The sequence below is a fragment of the Astatotilapia calliptera genome, chromosome 23 (genome assembly GCF_900246225.1).
Source record: "Astatotilapia calliptera chromosome 23, fAstCal1.2, whole genome shotgun sequence".
Lineage (NCBI taxonomy): Eukaryota > Metazoa > Chordata > Actinopteri > Cichliformes > Cichlidae > Astatotilapia > Astatotilapia calliptera.
The window spans coordinates 6792073-6814221 of NC_039323.1; the positions used below are offsets into that span (position 1 = coordinate 6792073).

General features: G+C 44.3%; 1 protein-coding gene across 1 annotated transcript; it reads left to right on the top strand.

Moving 5' to 3' along the window:
• The first annotated feature begins 54 nt into the window (after window positions 1–54).
• prrc2c (proline-rich coiled-coil 2C) lies at window positions 55–21847 on the top strand. The gene is made up of 34 exons (XM_026158213.1): window positions 55–481; window positions 5699–5868; window positions 6290–6464; window positions 6653–6762; window positions 7102–7221; window positions 7528–7826; window positions 7939–8018; window positions 8228–8364; window positions 8473–8560; window positions 9170–9353; window positions 9499–10117; window positions 10210–10382; window positions 10638–10911; window positions 11011–11221; window positions 11329–13794; window positions 14441–14601; window positions 14690–14844; window positions 14929–15319; window positions 15425–15510; window positions 15595–15789; window positions 15895–16152; window positions 16701–16793; window positions 16895–16996; window positions 17098–17269; window positions 17364–17585; window positions 17691–17812; window positions 17904–18058; window positions 18144–18375; window positions 18461–18571; window positions 18698–18880; window positions 18963–19063; window positions 19291–19417; window positions 19520–19762; window positions 19854–21847. Exons 2-34 carry the CDS (start codon window positions 5754–5756, stop codon window positions 20118–20120), a joined length of 8427 nt encoding a protein of 2808 aa, XP_026013998.1. The 5' UTR covers window positions 55–481; window positions 5699–5753; the 3' UTR covers window positions 20121–21847.
• Window positions 21848–22149: the final 302 nt, after the last annotated feature.

A 22149-nucleotide genomic window follows, 5' to 3' on the forward strand; every position in this document is an offset into this window, starting at 1 on the left:
TCAATCAAATGTTGGTGCACCTGCACGGGATGTGAGAAGCTTTTAGAGAGGGGGATGTCAGAAAGCATATCTGGCAACCGCGGTCTGCCATCTTTGATTGTGAGACAGGCCGCGGCGCGAGCGGGGCCTCACTCAACTACAAAAACGGTCTGGTACGAGATAACGGGTGGGGAGACATACGGAACCACGAGAAGACTGCGAACCGGTTCCCGCTGTAACGGCCGAGCAGACGAGAAGAGACCGGTGGCGTGAAACTGCGGAGAAGACAGAAAGTGCAGGACCGCGCATGTGGAGAGCGGTTTGTTGGCAGCCAGCGAGCGGAGTAGCTAACCATCGTTAGCCGAACTGGGTTAGCAGGCTAGCCAGCTTTTGTAATCCGCCGGCCAGACACTCACTGGTCCACTACAAACCAGGCCGAAACCGGATTTCAAGTAAAGCCGTACAGCACCCGAAAGGATAAAGGAGGCACCGGCGGTGGCAGGTGGGTCTGTGTGTCATGCAAGTTGAAAGTGTGAAGTTTTGTTCAGTCACTGATGGGCTGGTGTGCACACAGCGTTAGCTGGTTAGCATGCTTTGGCCACTGACGGGCTGGAAGTGGAGGTGATGGCGACTAGTAAGAAACGGAACTGTGCTAAACCGTGCAAGCTGACGGCCTGCTTTCAAACGCCACCTATAATGACATTTTACGTTAAAAGCTGGCCCGTTGGCTGCGTTATAATGTTGGCGGTTTTGTGCCTAGCTTTTGTGAGAGTGAGGTGATATTTGAGCCCGGTTTGGTTGAGTTCCGGCGAATAGGGCCTGCACTCCCCTGCCGGTATGAGCCACCCAGCCCACCACAGGGTCGATTCATGGGGAGAGATGGCCTGCAGATTCATGAATGGCAGTAATTTAAGAAAAGTAAACTGCACGGAACAGTGAAACCTTTATATCTGATCTGGCATTTAACCAAGGAACATGTCCTGGTGTTATTTTCCTTTATGTTAAAATGAAACTTTAGCGCACTGCTTTCATTTCCAGCCATGATGAGGTGCAGATTTAACGAATTGTGGTCGTAAAGAACATTTTTACTCTGTGAGTATGCATGTTGGCAGGGTTGAGTTGTCTAAGACTCCATATGATTCATAAGCATCTCTTGGATGTGGAAAATACTTGGAAGATAATTAATTGGCTTCATGGTGATGCTTTCTGCTTATGCATTTTAGATTAGTAATGGGTCTACATCTGAATGGTTTCAAGGAGGCCATTCAGGGAAATATTGATTAGAGTAGTACTTATTGATCCACCAGTCAGTGATGGTGCCTGATCAGAGAGGCACAGGGACAAGAAGGGAACAGTCTTTGGGAAGCAGTGATTTATAAAGATAAAGATAAGTTATTTTTATCCTTCATTTGGCATAAAAAACAACTTTAAAGGGACTGATATCAGTTTACTTTTTTATCACACCACTTAATCCCATGACATGACTTTAATTCATTTGAATGTCCAATCTAAGCACCTACCCATCCTCATACTGAAAACAAAACCATACTTCACCTTCTTATGGGCACAATGGAATTGCAGACAATTCCCAAAGGAAATGGATTCATTAGGATTGATGCCATTGAATAAACATAATAATTTCCAGTCCTTTCACCCAGCTTTATGTTCACTGTGCCAAAAACACTAAGCAGTCATTAATGATGGCTTACTAAGCCTCTTTCATTGGCCCTGACCAATGTGAATGTCAGTTGATAGATGCTGAGTGGGTTCTAATTATTAATGTTTTCTATTTATGGGCCATATCATGTGGCAGGTTATTATTTGACAGATATTGCTGGCAAAGTCGATTGTTGACAGGGCTTGCATTATTAAGGGTTTAATATTTTCTGTATTCTCTGCATTTTCTCTAACTTTGACTGGTGTATATATAAATTGTAGCCCATTATGGCCAGTGTAGATTCTTCTTTTTCTTTTCTTCTTCCTTTTTTTTTTTTTTTTTTTTTTTTTTTAAACTGCACCATTACAGTGCAAAACATAGAGGACCATCAAGAACAAGACTGTTAGTCACATTACAGGTGAAAAAGTACTGCTATCAAGAAGAGACAAAACAAATGCTTTGTAGTAGTAATCATATTCTAACGTTTATTTAGTTGTATTATTGCTGTAAATCAAAATTGCAATTGCATTATGACCAAATTAATCATCTAGCCCCACTGCAAACAGAATGGTGTAGACATCAGCAATATACAGACACGTAACCTCAGTCTACTAAACTTGCAAGTAGAGCTCACCTGTAAAAGGGAGTCTTGCAAATTAAAAAAATTATTTTTACTAGAGATGCACAAATTAAACTTGTCCAGTTTCGAGTTGAGAGAAATCACACTGCTCAGCTTATTGTTACCAACACCGGAGTCTCTATTGGACCATTATTTAATCCAAATGTCAGATCAGCGCATCCCTTGTCCTAACCTTCATTTAGAGTGCCAATAACCACACAAAACCAATAGTGTTCCTAATTTTTGAGTGTGGATTTATGAGCAATTTTGAACTCTAGTCATATTTCATTGCAGAATAATGTCCACATGTGTTTGCATAATGTGTGTATACATTGTTCTAGTTAAGTGGTTGTATGGCAGTTTACTCTGACACAACCAGCATACAACAATTGATTTTGCACTGCAGAACCACACCACTTTCTTATCCACCTTGCCTGTTTACAACTTCCTGTCACAATGTTAGAGGGGAGCAGGTGGCAGCATAACATCTGAGACCCAGTAGTTACCTGGCATATTTAGTTTAAGTATGTCTTTTCCTGTCAAGTGAGGGCAGCACTGTTTAAATGTCTTGTTAATTAGTTATGCTCTACTTTCAAGTGTAAGCACAGTGGCGACAGTTATTAATGCCTTCTCAAATGTGTCAAAAACATCATCTTTGTTTATTAACTTTGTTATCCAGAACAGGAAAATATTTTCACTGCCAACATGCTAGAGCTGAGCGAGTAATAGTTTTATTTTTAATTAAGAATTTGGGCTTCCAGCGATTATTTAAAAAAAAAAAAAAAAAAAAACAATTAAGATGAACTATTATTGTGCTGTATTATGTTTAATAGTGAAGCACTGGACCGATCTTGCTCTGATGTGAAACTTGGTGTTAATGTTGCCCTGTGGTGATTTTGTTACTGCAGTAGTAATCCTCAGAATGAGAGGAACTACAGCTTTGCTGCTGACTTTGGTCTCCCCTCTTCTGTGTTTGCGGGCAACTTTGGGGCCACATCAGTTGCCAATAACCTGTTTTATCTCACTCTTTTTAAAATTCAACTCAGGAAAAAAGCTAGTTAAAGAACATTTTACAGTTAATTGCCAATTATTTTTTTCTAATGTTTCATGTCAAATGATTCTGATCTTATTATTTAATAAATATCTGATCTAGACTCAGTAATTTTACCTTCATTAAACCGTCAAAATCTCTGAGAACTGCACACAAACTATTTGATGCACAAAAGAAACGCCAAAGTGCTGATAGTTTGAGTATTTAATAAGGGGAAGAAAAGAGCTCATGCGTGTAAACGCTAATGCAGAGCAGTTGCAGGTGTGCAGGGTTGCACTGGAGGTCAGGCTAGACAAATTAGGGCTGGAGAGCTGGGATGTTATTACAAATCTTTCTCTCTCACTCCTAATATAATCATTCAAAAACTCTTACAATATAGTCTCTTTAAGTGAATGTTGATTAAGAGCAAGTCCACAACATATTAAATACTAAATTACCCCATTTGGTGTAGAGAGCTCATTCTTGAGTAACTTCAGACTTTGGATTTTTATAAATGTGCTTGTTGAACGTTTAAGAAAAATTGTATTCATTAATGAGCTTAACAAAAGAATCTTGATTTAGTTTCCCCTGTGTTATTCTTATCATCTCAGGTTAATAGGACCTGTCAAAACTTGTCACCACTGTAGCCCCTTTTATCACTTTATAAGTGATAAAAGAAGAGCATCACTGGAGGGACACAAAAAGGATTAACCACAATAGCTGTTTTACATCTGTTATCTTGCTTTCATAAGTCATCATGAAGGCCTTTACTGATAGTTATTTTATTTTTTTTACCTCCCCTCGTGCAGAGGGATTCCTACTCAATCACCTTGGAGTTAGTGGCACCTGATGCCAGTTCTCTACCTGCGAGGGGGTTTGGTTAGACAGATCCTTTTTGAGGAAACAGCTGGATGAAGTTGAGAACTGCCCTTATAGAAATGTGGCCAGCAAACAAAAAGCTTGAGTGAAGAATTGTCCGCTAATAAACTGATTGTGGGTGCCTCTGGGGAAAAAATGTAAAATTCTAAAATGAGTCATAAAATCTATTTTGGGGCAATTAATAAACCTGGTCTAAGTTGGGAGGAAAAAGAATGAAGAAACCAACAAAAAATAAAAAGGTTTCTTTTTAAAAATGAATAAATAAGCTGAACTGAACAGAATGGAGATGTGTTTTTGGTTTAATAAAGGCACTATGGATTTGTATTGGCTACCATCGCTACAGAAACCAGGGGTAATGTTCATACTCTCATACTTACAGAAAATAAGAGGAAATCTTTTTGAAAGTATTTTGTAAAATGAGAGCCACATTGTCCTGAATATGATTTTTTTTTTTTTTTTTCCCCTTTTAAGTTAGTTTGTTGGTGTTCACCGGCAGCATTTTGGATAGTGTGGACTGATCTGAGCTGTCGGCTCCCCCAAGCGCGCACATACACACACCAACATAATCTCACACTTACAGACTATGTTACACCACTTCCCCCGTTAATAATAAATGACCTTTGTGTGACATAGGAAAGACACTGCAGCTGTAAATGTGTCGCCTCTCTGTTCTTGGAGCTGCTCACTCCAATTCACTTTCTGGTGTTTCCTTTTCTTGGTTACTGAACTGTGTATCTTAAATCCTACTCTATTTCCTGTCATCGCCCCATTGCCATAACTGAGCAGAGTGCCTTTTCTTGTGTCATTTCTTATGTTGTCTTTGTACTACTAAAAGGTTTTGGTGGGTATTCTTTTCTTTTTTCTTTTTTTTTTTGATAAAAGTCATTATGGCTACGTTCACACTGCAGGCAAAAGCGCATCAAATCCGATTTTTCTTTACCCTCTGCGACCCATATCCGATCATGGTATGACAGTGTGAACGGCACAAATCCGATATTTTCAAATCCGATCTGGGTCACTTTCGTATGTGGTACTGAATCCGATACATATCCGATGTTTTAGAAAGCGACTGCTGTTTGAACGGTCATGTCGCATTAAATCCGCCTTTTACGTCACTGACACAAGACAGACGCCAATTATCAGCGATTAGTCGACTAGTCACGATTACATCAACTATCAAAATCGTCGACGAGTAATTTAATAGTCGACGCGTCGTTTGAAGCTTTGTAAGATCCCAAAAGACGCTGGAATAAGTAGTAGGATTTAAGAGTTTAATAACGGACAGAAACAGAAGATGGCAGCACTGCATGTACAAGGATACCAGCTGCTGTTAAACCCCGAAGAAGAAGAAGCTGTGTCCCAGTATTCATAGCGCGGCCCTGCTCAGTTTTCAACAATGGTGGCAGCTAGTTGGTTTTAATATTACTCTTATTATTCTTTCATGGTCACAAAATAAACTTAACAGATTTTCAGGCGAGAATATAACTGTGTAAACCTCTTCTCTGATCTTATTTTTCTCTCCCTTGTGCTATAGGAGGCTGGTTCTGGGGGCGAGGCCAAAGGACCAGACTCAATGAGTTTCCAGCGAAATGTCCGAGAAGTCAGGGCAGAGCACCAAGGCAAAGGATGGCAAAACAAAGTATGCAACCCTTAGCCTCTTCAACACCTACAAAGGCAAATCTCTGGAAACCCAGAAAACTGCAGGTAAGCTTCCAGTAATAAAGCATGGAAGCAAAGAATTGTAGGATATTTTTTTTTTTATCTAATTATTCTAAGTACTCGATGAATCTTTGATTTGGCTTAACTGTTTTTATATTCATGTTCATAGGCAGTTATGAGGTTGTTTGTTGGTATACTTCAGATAAAGAATTATACAGAGAGAATGCATATAAACAAACGGGTATCTTTTGTCTGTGTTCTTTTTAATTGTCAAGTTTATCACTGACGTGTTGGGACTACACTGCAGGCTGCATGAGGAGCAGTGTGACAGCTGTGTTATGAATAAATCCAAAATAAGTCAAACAAGCTGACCCCTATTACTCATGTGAACATTGTTTAAAAGCAGTTCAGGGGGGCAAAATATCCTAATCTTGATCTTCTTCTGCATAATGTTTCTTCATTCCAGTGGCTGCCAGACATGGGCTCCAGAGTTTGGGCAAAGTTGCTGTCAGCCGGCGCATGCCCCCTCCGGCCAACCTCCCCAGCCTGAAAGCAGAGAACAAGGGAAACGATCCCAACGTCAACATTGTCCCCAAAGACGGCAGTGGATGGGCATCTCGAACTGAAGCCGGGGAGGAGAGGTGCATTTAACTTGCTTGCATTAAATATCTTAGATCCACATTTGTTTTTTTCATACAGAGGAAAATAGTCTAAACGTTTTACCCCAAGTTACTTAACAGTAGCTGTAATTATCTAATATAAAGTGAAGTACCATTCATATTTCAGATTCATGTTGTTGAAAGCTTTACCCTGTTTTTATGTACCATAGGCAACAGGAGACACCACCACCTCAAAACAAACCAGCAGTGGTCCAGCCACAGGACCTTTCTGTTGGGGGCAGTCGTTCCTGGGCAAACAGCAAGCAGACACAGCTAGACGGTAAATATGCGTACCATTTGCTCCGTAAGCCTTACACCTGCTCAAAAAACTATTATCTATGTGTACACCATGGTTGTGCTAGGAAATTATGTAAAAGATTGTAAACAGTATCCAGCACATTCCCTACTTGTGTTCACCAAACAAAGTCCCAATCCTCAGTCTGCCATTATAGTCCGCTTGGAATGCAGATCATTTGAACTCTGCATAATGTAATGTTAGGGTGTAGAACTTCTGTGTACCAAATTGCGGATTAGACCCTTCAGTGCATCTGTAAATGACTGTTATATATTTAACCTTGTGATTTCTTCACATTTATAATGATCTGCTTGTCCTGGACAGGTTCTCCCCGTGTGAGCAGCCATTTTCACCAGGAGTTTCCCAGCTTGCAGGCGGCTGGTGAGGTCAAGGACGGTCAAGAAGAGGAGCCTTATGGACCAGGCCCAAGCCTTAGACCTCAAAGTATGGACACAGCCACGACGGGGGAACGGGGGGGATTGCGTTCACGTTTGCAGTTTTCTCTTGTTATACAATATTTAAAATTTAAAAAAAAAAAAAAAAAACTACACTTTTTGAAATATTTTGGGGTGTTTTCTTGTTTGTTTGGTGTTTTTTGGTTTTATGTACTACTTGAACACTACAGTGGCCCTCCAATGAAATGACAGTGCCAGCAGTGGCCCACAGCTCATTTAAGTTTGAGACCCCTGGTCTAAAAGATTCCTAACTGTAATCAGACAATTAAAACCTCTTTTCTGTCTGTCCTGGTAGATGTTGGCAGTTGGCGTGAGGGTGGCGGCAGGAATTTGAACACTGCACCTAGCCCCCCGGAGATGGAGAACAGGGCTGTGGAGGAGGGTAGCACGGCCCCTGGTACCTCTACGCCACCTGTCGAAGCTGATGAACCTGGCCGAAACACAACCACTGATGGCCAAAGGGAGAAGAAGGATCCCAGGGAGAGGTTACCTCCCTCTGGCCCCCCTCAACCTAAAGTTAATGGAGGCCAACAGCCTCCTGCTGGCGTACCAACTCACTTTGACCCTGCTTTCAGGAGCATGATGCCACCTTATGTACGTAATATTGTTACATATTCTGGATGGGCAAAACAAAAATATCACAACTGCAAAAACTAGTGGTTGTTTTTCTTTACGCTGTGTGTTGATTGCTGTCTCTGTGATTTAGATGTTCCACGCCTATCCGCAAATGTCCTTTGGTGCAGGGCAGGGGAACTTCAGATACCCTGTACCACAAGATGGGGCAAAGTGAGTTTAAGGGATAAGCGCTTGATACTTGGATTGCAGAAAAAAAAGATCAATTTTGAGTTTTTATTAGTACGGTATTTTTGGATTATTTTAAACATGAAACATTAACATCATTGCTACACAAATTACATGATCACAGAAGCACATTGTGTACACAAGTAATTTATGTATTTGTTAGGTTTAAAAATCAACTTTCCTTTATTTTTCAGGGCTCCTCGTTCAGCACGACCTCAGCAGCCACCCCCACAATCCTGGCTTCAAGACCCAGACAGACCCTCTATTATCAGTGCAACTGAACTGAAGGAACTCGACAACTTGGACACTGATGCTGATGAGGGCTGGGCAGGTCAGTAGATTTATATCTTCTATAAATGACAACATCTAATTGTAATAGAAATTTGTGCGTCTCTGATAATTCTAGCTTCTTATCAGTCATGTCTATTTTGCAATTCAGGAGCTCAGATGGAGGTGGACTACACTGAGAAACTTAACTTCAGTGATGATGAGGAGAACCAAGCTGCTAAAGACAAGGGAGAAAACTGGTTAGCATTTTTTTTAATATATTCATTTACTCATTTACTATATCCTGCTTTTACTTTTTGTGTTCTTCACTTGCACCACACAAGTGTTTCCCAGTATTGGCAAAATTTGAACTGAGTTGGTCCAAAGTTTTATTAACTTATGATTAATACAGATGGCTACAGTAGGGGAAACAGTCGTATGCATTTGAATGAGGTGGACAACATTATGAATGATTGTTGGTAAATGGACCAATACACGATAAAACAGTGCAGTAATGGGCAGTTGTTAAAGATGATTTACAGCGCTTGACGATTCATTCACTTCCATGAGCAAAGAAAGAAATTGATATTCACATATTGCTGGGAGGCCACAGCATGAGAATGGTTGTTTAATGGAAGCATTATTGTCACTTGTTGATGGGCAAAGTGGCAAATAATTTATGCAAAGTGAAATAATAAAACATTTTTTTTTTTATTTTAAATGGAAGTTTGGCTGCATTTGTGGTGAAGTCATTAATGAAACTAGCAATTCAGGTTAGTTGAAAATTGGGCATGCGTGTTAGGTGTTTGTTTGGGTTTTTTTTTTTTTTTTTTTTTTTTTTTTTTTTTACTTAACTATCTTCTTTTCAGGGAATGGCTGGGTAAAGTGGATCGTATGAGAGCTCGGCCAACGGACGGTCAGGAGGGCTGGAAGGAGGGATCTGAGGACCGTGGAGGAAGTAAAGCTTCATGGGCTGAGAGTGTTGATCCCAGAGCCCCATCACCTGGGAGTATGGGGCAATATAATAAATCAGCTGCTACACAGGACTTCCAGGTAAAGCATGTGCAAGTTACAGAAGCCTACTATCATGTCTTAATTTTATTAACACTGTTACTTCCCCCTCACCGCCTGGACCCGTTTAGGGGAACGTAACAACACTGTGATCACTTTGTTTATGACTTTATTCTCCGTTTTTCAGGCTGGCAGTCGCTCTGGTGGTGGTGGAGCTCAGCGTGGGGGCAAAGCACAGGCTGCAGGGGCACCTGGTGCTGAGGAGGATTCTGAAGCCTGGCGGCAAAAACGGAAAAAGTCTTCTGAAATTTCTGAAGCTGTAGAGCGAGCAAGACGGAGGAGAGAGGAAGAGGAACGCCGGATGGAGGAGCAACGACTTGCTGCTTGTGCTGAAAAACTTAAACGTTTAAATGAAAAACACCGCCAGGCTAATGAGGGCAAGCCTTCCCCTGCTCAGACCACCAATGATGAGGCAGGAGCTCCCCGTGAGGAAGCATCTTTATCAACTCCTCCTGTTTCTAGTCCTGCACCTTCAGTCCCAATTTCACAATCACAAGCCACAGTCATGCAGACTTCCTTACCTGAGAGAGGGGAGCGAGATAGAGCAGAACCAAATGCTGAGGAAGAGGTTCACCTGCCTCGTCAGCCCACCCCGCCTGTCCAGAGACCTGTAGCCTTAGCTCCAGAGCAGCCACAGGGCGAGGGAGAGACCTCCTTGGCTGAGGTTGGTCCCATAATGGACGAGAACCAAACTGATAGGACCTCAGTGCCAATCCGAGACTATTTTAACATGGAGGACAACAGAGGTAAGCTAACTCTGAACAATGATCAAGTTGCAAAAAAATTATCTGACTACCACTTGTTAATTAATGCCAATACTGTTTTTGTTTTTCCACAGTGGATGAGCCCCACATGTCTTTGCCTCACAAGGAAACCCCTGCTGGTGATGAAGTCCCTATTGCACAATCACCGCTGGAAGGGGAGGCAGCAGCTGCTATGCGTCCTTCTGTCATCTCAGGCTATTCCAAACAGTTTCAGAAGTCTTTACCACCTCGATTCCTCAGACAGCAGGTAAGGGTTTGGCCTTACTTGGTAAATCATTATCTGGTTGTACCATAGGCTAGTTGGGGATCTTAGAAGGCCTGTCAAGCAACATTTCCACACCTGAGCTGTTTCTTTGCAATAGCTTTAACTGTGACATATGGTGATCAGGTTGAGCGCTTGGTAGAATAATTTGATAAGATGTGTCTGTTTGATGGGTTAAGTTGGCTTGAGTTTTTTTTTTTTTTTTTAACATTTCTTAAATGTTCTTCAATGCACTTGTAGGAACAGATGAAGCAGCAGCAATGGCAACAACAGCAGCAACAGCAGAGTGGGGGCTCTGTGTCTCCCTCAAGTGGTGGCAGCGTTCCAGCTGCCCAACAACAGCAGCAGCAGCAGCAACAACAGCACCGCTCCATGTACCAACCCATAGGCCCTCACCACCAACACTTGGCCTCCATGGGATTTGATCCCCGTTGGCTTATGATGCAGTCCTACATGGACCCTCGGATGATGTCAGGCCGGCCACCTATGGACATGCCAACTAACATTCACCCTGGTAAGTAGATATGCAAAATAAATTTGGTGTGGGTGTGATAAGTGTTGCTGTGTGGGGTTTTTTTGTTTTTTTTCAAAGTACATCTTTTGTCAACTTCAGGGAGGATGCCACCTAAGCAGATTGTACGCAGGGAGCCAGGGGACAACTCAAGCTCTAGCTCGGATTCATTTGACCACTTAACCCGACCAGTTCGTGACCACGGCCTGGCCTCAGACTCACGGATGGTCTGGGGATCAGACCCATACCCACAGTCAGAGCCATTACCTTCTGTGACTCCTCCAAAAGGAAGGGATGATAACAAGGAGCAAAGGTTAAAAAATATTAATTGACAGAAAAAAATATGAATGGAAGTAATTGGTAATTAACTTCTTTCATGCTTTAAACATCTCAATTAAAATTTGGTGTTTTTATTTATAGGATGGATTCTGTTTTGGCTCTGGACAGGGGTCTTCCAGCTATCTATCCCCAAGATCACGGTTCATTGGACTCTCGTAAAAGTAACTTCTTCCGGGACCCTTCAGAGTCTCTATCAGCATTTACGCAGGGCCCGGAAGACTTGCCAGGACCTCTTGACAGAGTCCCTGTAGGCACAGGTTTTGACCCAGAGGAGCCAGGCTTACCAAGTGGGGAGGAGGTAGAAGCTCTTGGCCAAGCCATGCTCCAGAGAAATGTCTCACAGGGCTCCAGCCACTCTCTTAAGCTTGAAGAGCCTAGGTTTGACGGGCTACCCCTGGGAACAAAATCACTAGAGATACAGGAAGCAGGGGAACGAACTGATGATAAGCCCCAGAATGAGCTCTACTCTCAGGCTGCTGTAACAAATAACAGAGCTACCCCTCCTGCTGATGGATTACACAAACAAGAGAAGTTGCCTCTGCCAGCACCCAGCAAGCAGAAGACTGAGCTGCGGTGGGGTGGAAGATCAGGAGCTGGACGCAGAGAAGGACCAGGAGGAGACAGACCTGCACGTAGATCTGGGCCAATAAAGAAACCTGTCTTAAGGGACATGAAAGAAGAGAGGGAGCAAAGAGAAGAAAGAGAGAAGCGTCATGAGAGAGGGGAAAGAGGGGATAGGCCCAAAAAGGAACAGTCGTCCAAAGCTCCATCTGCAGCTGCTGTTGTATCAGAAGACTCCAGGCCTCACGGTGAGGGAAAGAGAGAAACTGCAGAGGCGGAGGAAACTCCAACTGCCCATCAGAGGGCCAGAGACTCTCAGCCTTCTTCTGGGGCTCCCACCTCTTCTTCTCAGGAGGAGAAGGTGGAAAAGGCACCCAGCAATGAGAAACATCCAGAACCCAAACTGCCCTCTCGGAAAGAGTCCAACCTCCCTCCACGTTCCTACCGGCGAGAGGAAAGAGAGAGGGGGCGAGAGGAAAGAGAGAGGGAACGAGAGCGGGAGAAGGAAATGGATAAGGACAGAGAGCGAGAATGGCCGGCAGACTCAAATTTCAAAGGTCGTGGTCGAGGGGAGTATTATTCCAGAGGACGAAGCTACCGTGGGACTTACAGTGGTAGAGGCAGGGGGAGTCGGGGTAGAAGCCGGGCAGAATACCCCTATCGAGAGCCCCGATCACGCTCAGATTTACCATCTGCTGCAGGTACTGCTGCCTTTCGCAACAGGGAGGAAAGTGAAACGCGAAGTGAGAGCTCTGACTTTGAGGTTATACCAAAACGTAGACGGCGCCGTGGTTCAGACACAGACTCTGAAAGTGAAGGCGGGAGGGAGTCTGCCAGTGATACTGGACCATCTGACCGTGAGCCTAGCACCAAACCTAGCCGTCCACTGAGAAGAGAGCTCCCTGGGGAGGGCCGCTCAGTATCTCACAAGCCAGGCTTTGGACCACCTCACATGGGGGAAAAGGTTGGATCAAGAGCAGATGATGAAAGCCGCCCCAAACCAGGATTCCTTCCTAAAGGAGAGCCTTCTCGGCGAGGAAGAGGGGGATTATACAGCAGACGAGGTGGCGCGAGGGAGCGTGGAGGCCCACGCTCAGCCCCTCTTAGACGACCAGCACCCAGAGAACCTTCGTCCCAGTGGCCCTCTAAACCCATGGAGACATTCAGGCCTGAAGATGCAGAGTCCACATCAAGATTTGACAATCCTCCTACTGACCGACGACCCCCAAAATCTGAGGGGAAGAAATTTGGGGAGGGGGGTCCTCAAAGTAGCAGAGAGAGGCCTCGTCGATCTAGACCAGCACGGCCCCCAAGGCAAGATAAACCGCCCCGCTTTAGGCGTTTAAAGGAGCGTGAGGCTGCAGTTTTGGCTAGTGGAGAGTCAGCCCCCAGTCCCCCTGTTTCTTTACCCTCAGTGCCTCCTGCTGCTGCTGTGCCCAGCACTGCAACTGCCCCAATCCCCCTCTCCCCAACTCTCTCTAGAGCTCCAGGAACCCCATTAACTGTGCCTGCAGAAACGGCAGCCTCTATGCCCACACCTGACCTGCCGTCTCCTTTAGAAGCGCCTTTGCCTGATACAAGTAGTCCCACTATTACTGCTGCTGGTACCAAGTCGCCTGATTTGTCAAATCAGAACTCGTCAGATCAGGCGAATGAGGAATGGGAAACTGCTTCTGAGAGCAGTGACTTTAATGAAAGGAGAGAGCGAGAAGAGAAGAAAGGAGCAGTGGAGCCTGCTAATGGAGCAGCTACAGCATCTGCACCAGCCCCTGCACCACCCCAGGGCTCTTTGACTCCCAGTAAAAGCTCACCTGATGGAGGGCTGACACCAAAACGTGATGGAGCTCCTGGAGCCAAGAGGAGCTTCTCGAGTCAGAGGCCTACAGAGAGACAGAATCGTAGAGGCAACAGTGGAGCCAAACCAGGGCGCAGCTACACAGGGGGCAAGGGAGAGAGGAGAGGAGGGGCCAAAGCTGGCCGCAAAGGGTGAGTGTGAGACAATGAGGCTTTTGTCACTTGCACAAAGAAGTTGAACAGAGTTTATTTTCAAACAATAAACCATTTGTGTAGTTATTATGCCTAATTAAGAGTTCAACTGAATAGCACCAGTGCAGAATGTAAATATCGCAGTAGTTTGAAGTGGCATGTTCTTGTTGTTTTAAGTTCAAGACTGGGTTTCTTTCCCTGGTAAATAAATCTGGAAATGATCTTGTTAAGATGAAAGAAATTTCCAGAAGAATTTCTACTGGAAGTGCATTTAAAAAAGGAAAGGGGTATAATCATCCTAGTATATTTATTATACACAATCAGTTTTATGGGATGTAGGAACTAAATTCAATCCTTGTATTTGAGCTTTAAGTTTTGTTAAAAGGGGCCATTATTTCTGCAATTATTTAGAAGGATTCTTCACTCTGGTGATCAGTATGCTATAATGGCTGTCATAAAAGTAGCTAAATACGGAATCAGACTGGTGGTATTTTTAGACTTTTACTGTGTCTCAGGTTTCTGAAGGAAAGCAGAAAGATTCTCACTGTTTCTTGTACAAGCTGCCTGTGGTTTTGTTTTTTGCATAAATATACAGGAATTAAAGGTTTAAATGTTTTTGCTTTCTACTTGTCTCTTAATGAAACAGCCCTGCAGCCCAGAACTCAGAGACAGCAGCGCTAGCACCTGGAGGAGCAGCCCAGCGACCTGCAAAAGAGCAGCCTGCGCGTCGCAAAGATGAAGCTAAGCAGGCCACCAAGAAGCCCAAGGAGAATGCTCTTTCTCAGTTTGATCTCAATAATTATGCCAGTCAGTAAACATGCTCATAGATTAAGCCTGTACTGCACTCGAGCTGTTTATCACTTGAAAACTGAGGTTAAATTTGTTGTTATTGTAGGTGTTGTGATTATTGATGACCACCCAGAGGTTACCACCACAGAGGACCCACAGTCCAGTGCCAACGATGATGGTTTCACAGAGGTTGTCTCCCGAAAACAACAGAAGCGTCTGCAGGATGAAGAGAAACGGAAAAAAGAAGAGCAAACTACTCAGGTGGGGGAATGATAGTTTGTGTGGTGCAATGTTTAAAGTTAAAAAAATGTAGGTGTGTAACTAATATCCACACATGTCCTACAGAACTGGGGTAAAAAAGGCCCCGGTGAGAAGAGCAGAGGAAGTGGAGGAAAGCTGCCACCAAGATTTGCTAAAAAGCAGTCATCGCAGCAGCAGCAGCAGCAACAACAACAGGCCCCTCAGTCTCAGCCTCCTGTAGCTGCTGCCCCCCAGGCCCAACAGCAGCCTTCAGTTCCTGCTGCCCAACATCCTCATCATGCCTCCTCCCAGCCTGCTGCTTCACCTCAGACTCTGGAAGGAACAGTGGCTCCTCTGCCTTCTGTTCCACCTGCTGCTGCAGACTTCACGTCAAAGAGCCTACCCCCTGCACCTGCACAGACACACAGTACTCTGGGTACTGAATTGTGGGAGAACAAGGTAGCGGGTGGTACCGTCCTTCCGGATGTCAAGAAGCGTGAGTGGAAAAGTTCATTTTGGTCTTAATCTTTTGACTCTTGAAATTATCTTTGGTTGAATTGTGGATGGCTTTCTAATCTAAAATATACAATGTTTATTCCAGTTGGTCCAATAAGCCCTCCCCAGCCACCTTCTGTGAGTGCCTGGAACAAACCTCTTACCTCCTTTACTGGTACTGTCTCCTCTGAGGTAGGTAAAATGCTTCTCGCACCTTCCTCTTTATTGTTTTAATGCTTTTGTCACACGATAAACCATGAAACATGTGTTTTTTAGGGTATAAAGCCTGGAGCGGAGGGCAGCGTGGAGCTGGGGATAGACAGTATTCAGTTTGGAGCGCCATCATCTGCAGGCAGCACTGACAGTGATGGAGTTCCTGCATTGCTTGAAAGTGGCTCTGAAAACAAACTACCTGCTCCCAAAGAACAGAGACAGAAACAACCTCGAGCTGGCCCAATCAAAACACAGAAGGTACACATAGTCTTCTAGAAATGCAGTTTTGTGTTAAATGACACTGGCTTGTGTCATTTCTGTAAATATTTACTCCAGCCTAAATGTTTAATCACTTCTCCTCAGCTACCAGAGATGGAACCAGTGGAAACCAAGGAGTACAAGCCAGGTCCCATTGGTAAAGAGCGCTCTCTAAAAAATCGTAAGGCCAAAGATGCACGTGGAGGAGAAGCTGATGGGATGGAGGGAGGAGTACCTGGAGGAGGTGCTAGCAGAGCAGCAGACTCCAGTCCTCCCACTAGCGACACCACAGTACCAGAGCTGGGTGGAGACATTGAGGGCATGATCACAGTCCCCTCAGCAGAGTACAACAGCAACTCTAAGGTATACTACAACTGTTTTACAACCGTTCACATTGAGCTAGATGAAGTCCTGCTATAATTAACCCATATAGTCTGATGACTGAAATGGGGGAGAGTTTAGTTTATGTCCTCAATTTATTGTTTACAGATGGAGCTAAAAAAAATACAATGATAAAGAAACCACTTCTCTTCAGACAATATCAGGTCATTATTGACTGCATGTAAGCAAACACCATCCATCTTTTGCTCACCACACATTGTGGTTACTGGCAGGCAACCAAAGTCTGTTCAAATGTGATCAGTTAGTAGCACTTGGGCTACAAGCAAACTACAAATGGAAATCAGAGAACACCGGGCATCAAATCCTGTCCCTCAAACTCTGTTGAATGACTTCATTTGGGACTTCATTCATGGCTGGCACAATATTCAAATTATTACTTAACCAGTGATGTTTTTTCCTCCCCAAAATTCTTTACTTTTTCATCATGAACAACATTTAGTTAACACTTATAGTACTTTTGTTACTCTGTTTTAATATGAATGCCTTCATATTAAATTATTGTCCCTCAGGAGTCTGTCACTGACTATACCACCCCCTCCTCGTCGTTGGCCGACAGCGTTCCCACAGCAGGCAACAAAATGGAAGAGAGTTTAGTGGCCAATGTGAGTATATGTCTTTACACAGGCTCAAAATGTTACACACCATTTTTAATTTGAGGAGATTACGTCTTTTTTTTCCCTCCCTCTGGTTCTATGTTTTTTAGGTGGCACTACCGCACTCATTGCCTCTCCCTCGCCGCGAGACCCTCCAGCAGAGCTCCAGTCTCAGTACAGTCTCTCCAGCTACTGTTGACCTAACACTAAAGGTACACAGATGTACAGAAAACTCTAAGCAACATTATTTTCTGCAAAATTTTGTTCTCTGAACCATCACTTAAACACTTTTTTCTTTCTTTTACCTCTTCAGATGGAATCCGCACGCAAAGCATGGGAAAATTCTCCAAGTCTGGAGAAGAGTTCTCCTGTCACCACCTCCTCATCCCCCATCACCTCCTGCGCTTCCTCATACTCCTCCTTCTCCTCAGCCTCCATGCCACAGATCCCGGTGGCTTCTGTTACCCCCAGTACCTCACTATCAGGTAATGTAACTCCCACTCAAACATATCCTACTTCCCACAGTATTGTTTTTGCAAACTTGTTAAAACACATCTTTTAATCATTTTCACCTCGCAGGCTCTGCCACTTATACGACATCGTCCCTCAGTACCAAAACCACCACAGCCTCTGACCCCCCTAACATCTGTAAGGTGAAGCCCCAGCAGCTGCAAGGTGGAAGCCTGTCCTCTTCTAGCAATAGCAGCAGTAGCAGCAGCTTCTCTCAGCTTGGCTGTGTGCCTCCCCTCCTGCCCCAGCAACAGCAGACCCCACAGGTGTACGTCTCTCAGTCTGCAGCAGGTGAGGGGAAAACTTCTGTTATACAGATTTTAAAGGTTTTGTTATTACGTGTGTGTGTGTGTGTGTTTGTTTCTGTGATTGATCTGTAATGTTTAACATGTGTAGGTTCTGCAGCTCAGATTCCAGCCTTCTACATGGACACTAGCCACCTCTTCAGCACACCCCATCCTCGTTTGGCTCCTCCTTCCCTGGCGCAGCAGCAAGGTTTCCAGCCCGGCCTCTCACAGGTAGGAATAAAACAATACAGTTAAGTCTTTAGAGAAATATTAAAAGACAAAACCATTATTTAAATTTTTTTCTTCTTCCCCCACCTTATAGCCAACTGCCGTGCAGCAGATTCCCATCCCTATATATGCTCCTCTGCAAGGTCAGCCTCAGCATCAACACACTCATCAGGCTCAGCTAGGACTCAGCGCCGGCCCTCCAGTCTCACAGCCACAGGACCTCTTTAGCTCTTCACTGCAGCCTTACAGGTAACGGCATCACAGGCTTTCAGTTTGCTTCTCCCTTCCCGCCATTGTTTCTTTCATCTCATTCTTTGGTTTTGTCATCCATCAGGTCCCAGCAGGCATTCATGCAGAGCAACTTATCACAGCCCTCTATGATGCTCTCAGGACCATCCCTCCACAGTTATCCTGGTGTGCAGGCACCTGAGCTGGGCAAGCCTCAGTCCAACTTGGCTTATCAACAACCCTCCTCCACCCAGCACATTCCCATTCTGTTTGAGCCGCAGCTGAACCAGCCCTCTGGCATGGGTGGGTCTCAGCTCATTGATACACACCTGCTGCAGGTAAACGGAAAATCATATGGACAGTGAATTTGATTAATTTGTATATGCATGCATTTCATCTCACTTTTTTGTGCCTTTGGTTCAGACTCGACAGGGAATGAATCAGCACTCGAACATGTACTCAGGGCAGGTGCAACAGCATGGTCAGAGTAGCTACTACAGCAACACACAGTCACCCAGTTCTGCAATGCAGCAGGTAACCTACATGCAAAAATAACAAATAATAATAAATTTATGAACCTGTTCTGGGTTTTAAATGTTGGACCACACTTTATTTTTCTTCTTCTCACTTGGGGTTACCATTGTTTTAATTTCTCCCCAGGTGACGGTCCCTCAGCTGTCCCTGCCTAACTTTGGCTCGGGTGGAGGCCAGCCCCTCTTGGCACTACCTCCCACTCCTCCCCAAACCCAGCCCCCCAATATCAACCGACAGCCCCCAGTCTCTCAGCCGTACCGAGGCATCATGGGCCCCAACCACAGCATGATGCAGCCTCCCACCAGCAAGGTATTGAACCATCTGTATTTGACAATTTAAATAAACAGAAGTTTTTACGTGAGACTCAGTGGCTTATTGTGACGTGTTGTAGATGGACATGGATATGAAACTATTTGGCAGTGGGATGGACGTGAAGCCAGGGACTCCTCCTGTCAGCGGCAGGAGCACTACACCCACCTCTAGTCCTTACAGGTAAATGCGTAAAAGTACAGTTAACATTGTTATCATTTTTATTTGAAGCCTTATTTAATGTGGACAAAACAGAAGAGAACAAACTGTAATGAAAACCAGTCATTTTATATAGATATTCCTGTGTCACAAACTAAAAATGTACCTTAAGGCGCTTCTTATTCTCAGGAGTGTTCATAGGTTTTGTTAATATCATGTTTCTGTAATGTTTCTTTGACTTCTCTCTGCAGGGCCAGCTCCACCTCTCCTAGCAGCCAGTCAAGCAAGATTAACAGTATGCTCTACCAGAAGCAGTTTCAGCCCAGCTCTGCCGGCATGAGAATGACGCAGCACTTTCCTGGCCAGTTCAACCCACAGGTAATAATCAAATTTTGTTTTTCTTTGGTAACTTGTATAAAGCACTAATTTTGAACTATTAATTCCAAATGATTGAGTTTATTCTGCTCCCTTTTTATTCAGCTTCTGTCTCAGCCCAGCATAGTCTCTCCTCTGGTTCGCCCTCCTCATGCTAACTCCTTCGCTGGAGGTGTCCAGCGCTCTCCCATGGGCCCTCCAATGTCACCCAATGTAAGCGGTGGGCTCATGCCTCACCCCAGACCGCAGCACCCACAGCACAGCCACCACTCCCCACGGGGACCACCTGGCTCAACCCTTGCACCCAGAGGCACGCAAGCAGCTCTAAAGGCTGAACAGGACCTAAAGGTGTGTCTGCTGTTATTTGTTTGTTGGAGTAGCCTGTGCAGTCTAATGGATATATTAGTTGAATTATTTGTATTTTTCTTTCCCTCTTTAGGCAAAGCAGCGGGCTGAGGTGCTCCAGTCCACTCACAAGTTCTTCTCAGAACAGCAGCAACAACAGCAGCAGCAGCTCAAGGCCCCGCAAGCCAGCAAAGCATCTCGAATCGATCAAGGAGGAAAACCCCCGCTTGACACATCAGCTCCAAACCACCAGACAGGAGGCGAGCGCCCAGATTCTGAAAAACCCTCCGCATCCACGGCCAAGCCCATACGGACTGGCCCCATAAAGCCGCAGGCCATCAAACCAGAGGAGGGAAAGTAAAGCACTTCTGACCCTCTTCAGATAATGAAACGAAAGGATGGAAGAGTGAATCTAGCCCCATTCACTCAGCCACCACCTCACATCAGCCCCGAGGACAGCGTGGGGGAGGAGTTGGGTAGAGATACAGATGGTAGTGGTTACTGACAGTAGGCCCTTTGGAGTGTAAACAAAATCCTCTTCCTCATCTTCCTTCCCCCGTCTTGTCCCGCTGTAGGTGGGGGCATTTGAGTTGGGTTGTTCCATCACATTTAGCTGCCGGTAAAGTTGCTGAGCAAGCTGTTCCATAGAAATCTACTGTGACGGTAGATGACGAGAGAGTTGGGGGGAGAGAGAGAGAAATCTGAAATTTGCTGCTGAGTTTGCCATTTTTTTATAGCTCCTCATTTCTGTTCAGTTTACCCTCCCACCCACCAAATAGGATCACACATTATATCAGATCCCTGTTTTGTTAACAAGAGAATGAATCAAATTTGATTTTGTAGTTGAAGCAATCTTAAGATGTCATTTAGTGAAGCACACGTTTTGTTCCCCAATCTCCCATTATAACTAATCCAGAGATCCGTGCAGGCGTGCACACCCTCTCGCTCAACGGTTTGATCTGATTACTGCTCGAAGATATGAATTCTGAAATCCTGTTGTCATTTGTTTTGTTTTCTTTCTTTTTTTTACCAGAATTGAAATGTGAAAATCGCAGCTTTTGATTGACTTTAATAATCGATTGAGTTCTTGATTCGTCTGCCTGTGAGCCTTTGCTCCTGCCTTCTGCTCTCATCTCCTTGCCTGAGATTTTACCGATGTGTTGGGGGTGGGTGTGTGTCGGGTCTGTGCGTGTGGTAAAAACAGAGGGAGAGCTTGTAGCTGGACTCTCCTGTTTATTTAGCCAAAGGTTAAAGCAGAGCAGAGATGAAGTCGCAGCCTTTTTAAGATTGCTGAGATTTGAGTGGATTTACAGGTTTACATGGATGATGTATGATCACTACTTGCAGTTGTTCCAGTGTAGGAGCTGCTGTCACACACACACACACACACACCCATTCACTGCTTTCACACCCATCCTTGCTATCACACAAACACACACATACACACCTCACTGTCAAACACCGAGACCTGCTGCTATTGACTGATTTTTAGAGTTTAGCTAGAGTTTAGCAGGATAGGGCTGGGTAGAGGAATCAGTGAGCCGATCGTTTAAAACAAATCTTTTTGTGTGTGTGTGTGTGTGTGTGTGTGTGTGTGTATTGACCTTTATGGCGAGAGGGAACAGGAACAGGACGGAGAACAAGTTTAAAATAAAAATAAAAAAAGACGGAGGGAGAGAAGCCTCAAATTCTGAAGTGTTTGGGCAGAAGGACAGTTATTATTTTGTTGTCTTTGCTGATGAGAGCAATCAGTGCTGTTTTCTCTCTGCCTCACCTCCACTGGCTGCCCCACCCACAATGCTCTCATCTTGGGGTTGCGGTGACAATGGTCCTTCAGAAATGTACAGTAGTATGCGCCCTGAGGTGGTGAGGGGACTCCTCACGTCTACCCTGGTTGAGGGAAAAGTCCTTACTCTGGAGGGGGGATTAGGGAGGGAGGGTAATGAATTGTTTGTTTTGTTTTGTTTTTGATTTTATTTTATTTTTGTTGTACTTGTACAGGGGTTTCATCGCTGTATTAAAATATGTACGGTCTTATTTACATTCTCTTGGTTTGGTTACAGAAACTAATAAATAATATACTGTTGAGATGTTTTTCAGTGAAGTGTGCTTTTTACTTCCAAATCCTTTTCGATGATCATGCTGTGAAATTTCTAATCAATTTAATTCTGGTTTTGATTGCATCTGACCACTAGGTGTCAGTAAACACCATTTTAAATGGGAACAATGGAGAGCTTACATGAGGAAAACCCATTTTCTTCTAGTTCCACCTTCTTTTGAAGAGCTGATGGAAAGGTCTTATGACTGGTCAGTAAATCACTGATGTTTTATTACCCCTTAACCCTCTCAGGCTTAAATTAAACTTTTTGTTGCTAATGCACAACCAAGTC